This window comes from Morus notabilis, unplaced genomic scaffold (assembly GCF_000414095.1).
Source record: "Morus notabilis unplaced genomic scaffold, ASM41409v2 Scaffold521, whole genome shotgun sequence".
Classification (NCBI taxonomy): Eukaryota; Viridiplantae; Streptophyta; class Magnoliopsida; order Rosales; family Moraceae; genus Morus; species Morus notabilis.
Window position 1 is genome coordinate 188,970 of NW_010357686.1, and position 10,790 is coordinate 199,759.

At 35.4% G+C, this 10,790-nt stretch overlaps 1 protein-coding gene across 3 annotated transcripts; it reads right to left on the reverse strand.

Annotated features, from left to right (window-relative positions):
• Positions 1–2,162: 2,162 nt before the first annotated feature.
• LOC21401310 (probable aspartyl aminopeptidase) lies at positions 2,163–10,790 on the reverse strand. 3 transcript variants are annotated; one of them, XM_010090476.2, is made up of 11 exons: positions 10,549–10,790; positions 10,330–10,414; positions 9,443–9,578; positions 8,761–9,033; positions 6,360–6,507; positions 5,982–6,221; positions 5,410–5,542; positions 4,665–4,846; positions 3,240–3,352; positions 2,767–2,897; positions 2,163–2,506 (listed from the first exon to the last, which is right to left on the reverse strand). In XM_010090476.2, exons 1-10 carry the CDS (start codon positions 10,726–10,728, stop codon positions 2,789–2,791), a joined length of 1,599 nt encoding a protein of 532 aa, XP_010088778.1. In that variant the 5' UTR covers positions 10,729–10,790; the 3' UTR covers positions 2,163–2,506; positions 2,767–2,788. The 3 variants fall into 3 exon arrangements, with proteins under 3 accessions (XP_010088778.1, XP_024029259.1, XP_024029255.1); XM_024173491.1 differs by having other exon boundaries at positions 2,163–2,521; XM_024173487.1 differs by having other exon boundaries at positions 2,497–2,506; positions 2,756–2,897.

Below are 10,790 nucleotides of genomic sequence, written 5' to 3' on the forward strand. Positions count from 1 at the left end.
ATATATATATATAACCCTATATTTTCGGGTTGGGTCGGACGGATTAGTCGGGTTCGGGCTCAATTCTTACACCCTTAATACGGAGTGAAAACACGTCATTTTTTGGCTTGTATAAAGGTTTTTGTTTCCAATTTTGGAAAATTTATGGTTTATAGAGTCTGGTTGTTTGGGTTCCGACCTCTCTGTCGAAACCTTTGTATTTCTGTGGCGATAATGTGATTGAGCATATTAGAGGAATTTTAGATAGTCGGGTTCGGGCTCAATTCTTACACCCTTAATACGGAGTGAAAACACGTCATTTTTTGGCTTGTATAAAGGTTTTTGTTTCCAATTTTGGAAAATTTATGGTTTATAGAGTCTGGTTGTTTGGGTTCCGACCTCTCTGTCGAAACCTTTGTATTTCTGTGGCGATAATGTGATTGAGCATATTAGAGGAATTTTAGATGGGTATGGATTCAAACTTGATTTTGGAATTATCAAACGTCCTATTCGTGAGTGCTTCTTTCAAAATGAGAGGCGGCCAATTTACGCGAGGCGGAGTTGTGCGTCATCGTAAATTCATAGAATTGTCTTATAATATTATAGTGTTCCTCTAGTGTTGTTTACCCATCTTATTTTCTTATGCTCCCTGGTAATATTATATCGTAAATATACATTGTCGTTGCTGTTAGACATTTCTTTACTAGTTATATGTATTCGTATTATTTTAACATGGTTTATTACCTTATTATCCCTTCATTGAATAATTAGATACACTTTTCCCACCTGCCACCGTGCTGCCAATATCTCCCGCTGTAGGTAACTCATAAAAGCTAACCTCTCAAATATAACAATTGATGAACACAGTGACTTCCATTCCTAAAAAGAATAAAACGTTTAAAAGTCTAAAATAGGTGCCGCTCTAATCCGGTACTGGACCGTCGTCGTCTGAAAATATACATATACATGTAATATAAGTGAAGGGATATCGTTTCATTACAATATACTAAAAAGATGAGGATAGCAAATTTGGACATAGAAAAAGGTCCACGAGTTAAATCTGCACTATTCATACATCGCATGAACTTTTTTGTGTTGTTTTTTTTTTTTATATTATTATTATTATTATTATTATTATTTTGGGTACAAAATGCTTCGCATGAACGGTGAACTAGGAAGTGTTAACCTTTCTTTGCCCTACAGTCGTCCTTGCGTTGTTGACAGCCCACAACGCCCACAAACACGAGTGTTGTGCCTCATTCTCACCAAATTCTGTCTTTCAGCTCCCCCATTTTGATAATAAAACTCTTTTTTTTTTTTTTTAACTCACTCTTCGTTCCTTCCCTTCTTGTCCCCTAAGGAAACTCCTTTTTCTGCTCCTTTATTTATGTGCACAAACTAGTCACTCACTCCTACGTGCAATCCTTTCACCACTTTTACGTGCACCTCTAAAATCTAAAACAAATTCAGTGAAGAAAAAGTATTTCTTTTCTTGAAATGCTAATGATGAGAACACCATCTTTCTCTCTCGTAAAAACGGTTAAAGTAAACAATCTCTTGCACAGAAAAAAGGCCAGACAACGGGGCTTTTGCCAGTAGATCATGAGGTTTTGGGGGTTCTTGTTTCCTATATATTGAACCTTAATATTCTGTTTCAAAGCGAAGCCAATAACGATCCCTTAATTAGTAGCAAAATAACCATTCCTCAATTGCCTCTTTCCTCTTCTCCATCAAAAGACAGGTTTGTTTTACATCAACTTTTAATATGAAATGTCAAATTTTCACCTCGTTCCTTTTGTTGTACTTTATGTTGGGTCCACTTCACCATGTTGTAGGAGATCAATGTCTTTTTAGTCTATTTTTTGAACATTTTTGCGGGAGAGAAAATATCCTGATAGGACAGTTTTCAACTATCAAATCTGTACTATATAAAGAAATATATGATAATTTAACAAAACTGTACCCACATCTAGGTATTTTTTCTTAACATTCTATAGAATTCTCTGAGAGGCTTAAGGAAGCTCTGTTGATTATCTCGTCTCAGATTTTCCTTTCAATCTTGTTTCCTCAGTTTTGTTCTTTGTTTTTTTTTGTTTTTTTATTTTGCCCTCTTGATCCATAAGAGAGAGATTTCAGCCTTGCTCCTGAGAATGAATATTATCCATGAAAAAAGATATCCTGCATACTACCATAGTTTCATGGCATCAACAAATGATTTTTATTTGAAAACATTATTCTGTTACAAAATATCAGGTGCAACACAAACTAGTCTAGGATGGAGAAGCTGAACTCGGAGCTATATTTGCAGAACTGCTACATTATCCAACAAAATGAAAAGTTAAGGAAGAAAGCACAAAGACTTAACAAGGAGAATCAAGCTTTGCTGACTGAGCTGAAGCGGAAACTCTCCAGATCAAACACCGGTCAGAACCCCAACACTGAGAGTGATTTTAGCTCCACTTCCTCCTCAGGTTTGATCAATTTGAGCAAACCATGATCATAGAAGTGATTGTATTTTTGCCTCAACCTGAGTATTCATTACCTAGTCAGCCATATGTTAAGTCCCAAGAGAGGGCCAAAAAAAAAAAAGCGTGATTTTGTAGGTAAACAATAATGTGCGGAACTATAGAATAATTCAATGAAAATATGGAAAAAGCTCTCATGGTAAGCTCTCTCTCTCTCTCTCTCTCTCTCTCTCTCCTTTTCTCAAGATAAAACACCAAAGTTTCTTGGTATGTCAAATATTCAGAAGAAAAAATAAAAGACAAATACGAACATTGGACAAACCTCAGAAAGGCTGAACAGCAGCTTACGAGTCTATACTTAGCTTCATGTCAACACTGGAGAAAGTTTTGTAGAATGCCTTGAAATGCTGGTAAGCAATGTCGATATCTTCCTTCCCACATATCTCTCTTACACTGCAGTTAAAGGCAGAAGAAAACTACGATATCAATGATCTTACTATCCAGATCAAAGAAAGCACAATATTCTTCCTGGCTCAGGGAATGGAGAATCTAGCCACAAATTCTGGGCTCAAATTTGACAATCTCATAAGTACACTTGTTACATTTTGTTTATCCAGGATTGGGTTTGTTCAAACAAAGTTGAGAAATTAAGTACATATCAAGAAACACTGAACAATTGTCCACACGCTTTCTGTGAAACCTTATGCATTGCATTCTACTCGAACAAAAAAATCTAACTAAATTCCATAACTGAATCTGATTGTTCTTATACAAGAGCGAGTGATATCTATCTACCTGTGCATGGAAAGTTGAGGAATGCCACAATCAACAGTACGGATGCCAACCCCGGAAGCAAGAATAGGACCTATTGTTGATCCACATCCCATATCATTTCTCACCACAAATTCCTACACAAAAGTAAATAATAGTAAGAAACTAATTCCCATTGTCATATGGTTAACTTTAAATAAAAATCAGAATCAATGAAGATACTGTACTCTTTTTTTTCCCCCCAAAGATAGTATATGACAAAAGTATACCCCCATCAATCTCATCCAAAATTCTCCCAAATAAATTAGGAACCAAGAATGACTACGTTTACAGAATTATTTACTTTATAGTGGCATCACCTGAGGTATGATATAATCCGCAGACTGCAACCACGTGCAAATTGATCATTTGAATGGAGAAATTTACGGCAATCGCAATCACTATTATATCTTTCATGTAAAAAATACGGGGGTAAACTTCTCTCTCTCTTTTTTTTTGGCAATCGTAATCACTATTATATCTTTCATGTAAAAAATACGGGGGTACACTTCTTTTTTTTTTTTTTTTTTTTTTTTTTTTTTAAGGCTTCAACTTTACTAGGATCACAGCATGCAGTATCCTTAATCATAATTTCCCGTATAAGTACCAAGTCCAACACAAAACTTACGGCTGGTAGTAAAATATTGATTCTCCTGTTGAGATCTAATTCTATCTTCATAGAATCCTTGAGATATTTTCTTGCGAAGTTTTGTTACGGCATCCATGACTACCTACAGTTTGTTTTGGTCAACACCGCTTTTGGTTTTGTGCTGTTTTCTTTCTCTTTTTCTTAATTTGAGGTTTGAGGATACCTTATCCTCTTGAACTCGTAATTGATTTCATATCAATAAAGGTCTTTTTCTTATAAGAAAAGGGTGGACGTCCTCGAAAAGTGGCCCAAGAGGCAGAAACTTGAAAAATCAAAAGAACCGTACCCCGATTTAGTTCAGTCTTTTGTTGGCTTTAGATTTAAGATTCACGTACATTTTTTTTTAAAAGAAACAGATTCACGTACATAAAGTCTACAGGTTATGAGATGATGTCAGTAACACAAAGGCCATGATTGCAGTTTCTAGATTTCATGAGAAAAGTAAAGGACTCTTTCATTTCACTGGAATCACTGACAATAGTAGAAGCTTTTTTTTTTTTTTTTTCCAAATGGGATTTTAGTTACTGAACTGTAATATAGTTTACCAAAAAAAAATTATTGACTTTCATGATTAAGCATATAACTTAGCTTTGGATGGAGAATGATAGGTACTTACAAGATATGATGAAAAGAATAAGTACTTATTCACATGTACTGGGTCTGTTCCAGTGATTGGGCCACTGGCTCAACGACTAAATTAAGTTTAGGACTATTCAATAGACTAAACAAAATAGACTGTCCAATAAGAAAAATTAATGTACCTGAGTTGGAAGATTATGAATTCTTCCGACTTCTTTGAAGAGAAAGGACGTGACTCCACTAGTAGCATACCGCTGGTTAGCATTGTGCTTGATAACAAGTCCCTTTTGCATCACAGGTCGGTGGTGTTCTTCATGCCTATCCACAAAATTTGGGTGAACTCCATGAGCCATGTCTGCAGAAACTGTAGAAAAAAGCATACAAAAATTCCCATTTAGAAACTTCTCTGGCAATGTTAAACTCAAGGCTAGAAAATATCAGAAAAACTGTTAACAAAACACCCAGATTTGTTAAGGTTAACAAAGTCTACCCGTTTGGACTTTGTTTATTTATTTATTTAAGGGTTTCACTCAATGTGGAAACCCTTTCAACTTTAGGTCAGTACCATATCGACCTTGTATAGTGAAGACTACTATTTTTTTTTTTAAAGAATATTTTTCTTTCAAGGAAAACCACTTGTAGAAAATTGTTTTCTTGGAATTCTTATGTCCATGCGTTCATATTAAATGCAAACAATCTCATTTTTGATACAAACTTGCAACCGTGTCAGGATGGTAAGAACTACCCTAGGATTTCTCTTCTCTTAATTTGGAACTCAGCTTTCCTTTAATGTTTATCAAGATCATCCATGAACTAAAAGATTCTTTCTATGGTGTGTACATTATTCCACCTGAAAAATCTACATAAACAAACAACCGAAATAACAAGATCAAGGTCAAACTTAAAAGGGTGCAAACAAAAATATACCAAGAAATGATTGGCGAATAGCTCGCTCATAAGCACCTTCACCAGCATATTTATCAGCTAAGCAACTACTTATGCGTCTTATGGCCTGAAACATGGTCGGAGCACCAGCCCCCTGAACAGAACCTGAACCGACCTACAAAGATAGAAGTTATGAATAAAATGTGGACATGCTAATATATCATCTATGCACATATATAATAATCTGACAGAGATATTCCACAAGTGCATGCAACAAAGATACCTAGTAAAAATAGGACTTCACAGTTAAAATTGCAAGACACCAGATAATGACAACCATTCTCAATAAACAACATGCTGTCTACAAGCTAGCAGCATCCTTATAACATAACCTAAAACCACAGTATTCAGAATATGGACTTTTACTATTATCCCTTTTCATTCAAATAGTTGGCAGGGTTCATATAAAAAAAGAGAAGTTGGATCCAGTTGAAATGAAAAATTTTAGAGCCTATGAACAATACAAAGTAAATGCAACATGGTGAAAATTCACTCAGATTATCAGAAGAGAACTTTACTGAATAGAAAGTTGACTGTTGATATGGAGCAATTACCTCCTCATTATCAAATAAAGCAACCATCCGGATTGCATGTTCACTTGACAAATCACTATCGGATTTAGAAGAGTCAATGAGAGCCCTTAACGCACAATAACTTGAAGCAAGATTATCTAGTCTCCCCGAAAAAATAAATTCATTGTTTCCGCCTCCTAGGCAGCTGGGTTGAGTATCACAAACATTCAACTCAATGTCCACTATGTCCTCAATGTCACAACTGAGTTCATCTGACAAAACCTGAGCAGGAGGTCGGTGATGACATCATTACTCTTTCTGAAATTGATAACCACCAAAATTTACAGTGGATTGAAATTACAGACCCAAAAAAACAAAGATTTTTAAACCTAAAAAGTTATATGAAACTATTGGTGGTACCTGCATAAGCAATGGATGATGATTATCTTTCGAGGACATTGTCGTACTTTTATCTTTTGACTCGAGAGATGTTTCCTCTAATTTTGATGCAAGTAATGGAATGAGATGAGTCTCTAGATTTGGTTTAAATCCATCCTTGTTCACAGTGCTACACAATCAAACCAAAATGAAAACAAACAGTAGCAGAATGAGAGAAGCAGTACAGATTTGTTTCAGAGTATCTAAGACAAGTAACAAACGTCTTGGGTAATAAAATTATAAGCAAAGTATATATGTACACACAGAAAATATAACAAGTTACTAGAACAACCAGCAAAAAAAGTTCCACTCGGTCTGATTCAACTAATAAAAGTTTGATTAAGACTCATAATGCCCAAAAGAAACTAACGTAAATAAAGTAACAAAAAACATAAGGAACAATAAACTGCAGACGAGCACAAAAAGTAGTAGTGCAATTTCATCCAGGAATATGACATCCTTGTTCCTCAAGAATGAATTCCTCCCACACTTTAAAATCAAATTCCAAATTTTGTGTGGAACCCTATTTGAAATTTCATCTCAAACAAGTTCACAATGAAATGAATGCGACTTAACCAAAAGACTTAAATCCATGAGAAGATGCTACACACATTCTTCTAACATCACAAATCATCAAAAAGGAAAATTCCTGAATTTATTAGCTGATGACACCCACAAGAAAGCCAATACTGCACACCGTCACTTTCACAGAAAACTATATGGATCAGAAAGAAATTATTTATCCCATGAAACAAATATTGGTTCTTGTATAAGATCATTCACTTTACCAGAAGATCCAAATGTTCAAAAAAGAAATTAATAACGTCCTTAGGTCTACTATTGGTTGTATTATATATGACCAAGCATATGCGGCTATGATCGAATTTGCATATTGTTTCTTCTCTCGAAAAATTATTTTCAACTAAAGACTGTACTAGTATCATTATTTGTGTGTTAGATACTACAACATAAGACCAACAAGTTGCGATCTCCGTATCAGCCTACTGAGTCCTGATCAGAATGCAGTTTTCTACATTAATTTACTTGATTGGGCATGTAAGCTTAGATTATTTCAGTACAAAGTAATGGACAGAACAAGGCCAGAACATGAACAACTACTACACATCCAATCATATAAACAACAAGGAGGTCTAAGGTTATACTTGTGGTGCTTGGCCACAACGATCGCCATTGAACAAGTAGAGCAATTAAGAGAATATGGCATTATAATTAAGTTTAAACCTTTGCTACAAGATCTTAATATCTAGAGAAGCAGGGTTCCAGTACGTTTTTCCTGAACATTATAGGTCCTTACTGGTGGAGAGGGGATTTGGTTTTGGTTCTAACAAAATGGCTAAAGTGACGCAGCGGAATGGATAATGAAAGGATTTTACTGGCCTAATCCGGACGGGAGACGGGACATGCAATCCCAATCTACCTAAAAGAACCCTTATGGGGAAAAACCCCTAAATTGTAGAGGAAACTCATCTCTAATTCAATTATCAAATATTCAAAGTCCCTCTAATACAATAACTAAGTGGCTATTTATAGCTCACATAGAAAACGATAGCAAAATAACAACTAAGATAAACGACATAATAATAACAAAGCTAAGCTAAATTAGAAAGCCATAACAAACGACAAAAAAATATAAAAAACAACTTCTAATATCTTATTCTCCCTACATCATAAAGCCATGTGGAAAAGTATGGTGTTATCTTTGTTATGGGTCATTTGTTTGAGAGGAATGGAAGAATCTTTGAAGAAAAAGATATGGATATTGCTCCTCTTTTGAAAAAGCTAAAGAGTCAACTTTGTGGATGTCTACTAATATAGCCTTTGATGATTTTCCTTTTACTTTGATCGAACTGGAAGGATGTAATGGATTGCTAGATTTTCTGCTTTGGGCATTGGTGCTTTGTTTGTTCTTCGATGTATCTTTTTCGAGAACAGCTTGTCCTCAGAAGTTTTATGTACTGTATAAGTATAAATATATTGATGTTTCTTATTATATATAAAATAAAAGAAAAAGGCCCATGTAGTTTTAGACCAGAAAGGGTCAATGGGAAGGAACAATTCACCCTATCTGATTCCTCCTGTAGAGTATTCTAGTTTCCTACGCTAGCATTGTGGAGAAATAATGATTCCACAAAGAGACTAGACAAGAACATTGCCTTGGCATGAGAGAGCACATCATATAAAGAACTCAAAAAATAAAGCTAAAGATCCTTGCGTCTAGAAAGATTTAACCTCCAAATTCCATCAAAATTAAAGTACACGTTTAACAAAATTTTCATATAACAATCATTGATATAGTTGGAACTTATAAGCTACAAAATAAATAATCTGAAAAGGAAATAAATCCAAGGAACTCATGGCAAACCGGTCAAGATGAATGGCAAGCGTTGGTATCCGCAACAGAGGCTTCTTTACTTTCACAAGCTTGTGCAAAAAGGAACCGTCTTTGCTTCTCACTATGACTCTTCCTGCCACGGTTAAATCTCTGTCGAACCAAGTATACCATAAACCACCTCCATAGGTTTGCACGTTGACCATGAGATAGCCAGCCTTTGATGATGCGGATTTGGGTTTCAATTTTAGGCATGGACTATCTGTGTGTGCAGCAATCACGTGAAAGCCATTTCCAACCACGTATCTGAGAAGCTAGGAGAAACCTATGATTTATATTCATTGCCACTCATAATGTAGAGACTCAATATAGTGAGGAGAAAAGGAAAAATAAATTATTAAGAAAAACAACTTCGTAAATATGAAAACCTAGAAAAACTAAAATTGAAATAAAAACCAACTAATGCGTATAGGAAGGATTTTGTTGAATTTTTGAAAGGAAAACTTCAGTACGAACCAGTCAACAAACTTTCTGAGAACAAAGAATCCATGATACCCCAGAATTGTGTAATGATAAATTTAGGAAACGCTTTAAGAAATTGTAAATCATCTACATCCTGTGAATCCAACCAAAATTAAATGCAAGCTTGAATCATGTCCCTTTTTCTAATTCAAATGCAAAGATTCTAAATGCCTACAGCTAAATTTCTACTCACTTGTCTCCCACAGCAAATGCAATCAAAGAAGACATATTTCGTGTAAAGAAATAGCGACCGCCGGGTTTTAGGTCCCATTCATCGTTCTCATTCAATAGATGGAAACCAGCAGCAACTAGGTGTCGTTTTGCTTCAGCTACACACACACAAAGACGAGCATAAATTAAGACATTTGTGAAACAAATAAACATATACTTGAACAATAACCGGGGTTGTATGCACCATTTTTCTTGTTCAAGTAAGAATCTCAGAAGTAAATATCATAAATGAATTAAACATTGTTTCTTTTAAAAGCTATTAAAATATAAAAATGTTGCCGGAAAATATAATCTCATATAGCCTGCAAAAGCTCCATAAAATGCCACAATGTTTTTTTTTATATGGTTTTTCACCAAGTTAGATGGAGAGAAATATGGACTCAAGAGAATTGACATTAATAACTTTTACATGTAACTCAATGGCAAGAGTACTCCGACAAATTCATATACAACAACCCAGAAGCATTTCTACTTGAATACTAAAACAAATGCTATCATAACATTAACTCTCTTTTTATTATTATTTTTTTTTCGTATAAAAAGGTAACTTTTTTGAACTTTCTATGGTAGTTCATCTCCTACCATTAGTCCATTTTTTAACATTAAATCTGGTCAAAATAGAAGCTATACAAGACTGACAGAACCCGATAAAGATTTAACAGTTAAAACATAGTGCCTTTTGATACTCTACCAGAAAATTCTCAAACTTGTTTTTTTGTTTTCTCTCGACTTTCCAGTAAAAGTAATAACTAATCATACACACGCCAAAATTCAAGCTAGAAATAAGAGAGAGAGAGAGAGAGAGAGAGAGAGAGAGAGAGAGAGAGAGAGAGAGCAATATCCAAATACCAGTGGCGTGAAACTGAGTCCATGACTCGTTGAGATAGTCCAGTAAATCCCCAACAATCGACGCACTCGCTCCATTTCCAGAACTCTAAATCACGAAACAATCCTAAATTTCATTTCCAAAACGAAAGTTGCAAAAACACACACACACACATATATATATATAGAGAGAGAGAGAGAGAGAGAGAGAGAGAGAGAGAGAGAGAGAGAGGGGAGGTTTACCTCGGGGACATGATCGGAGACGGAGCAGAGAAGAGGCGTGGTGGAGAAACTGCGAGTGGACTTGAAATTGAAGGAAGAGGGAGACAAGCGAGGAACATTTGGTAAGAGAATGGAGGGTTTGAGAGTCGCCGGAGTATGGAGGAGCTGCAGGCGGAGTTGCAGCCGAGTTATCGTCGCCATTTTTCGTCCTCTCTCTCTCTATGGGGCTGCTGTGTGCAGATAGATTAGAGTTTACGAACTAA

What these genes read in the sequence shown, in the direction of transcription:
- LOC21401310 (XM_010090476.2), bottom strand. Translation starts at nt 10,728, where the DNA reads ATGGCGACGATAACTCGGCTGCAACTCCGCCTGCAGCTCCTCCATACT. An exon ending in GCATTTGCTGTGGGAGACAA is followed by an intron (nt 9,034 to 9,442) that starts GTGAGTAGAAAT and finishes CTAGCTTCTCAG; the next exon opens with ATACGTGGTTGGAAATGGCT. An exon ending in CTTGCCATTCATCTTGACCG is followed by an intron (nt 6,508 to 8,760) that starts GTTTGCCATGAG and finishes TTGATTGTGTAG; the next exon opens with CACTGTGAACAAGGATGGAT.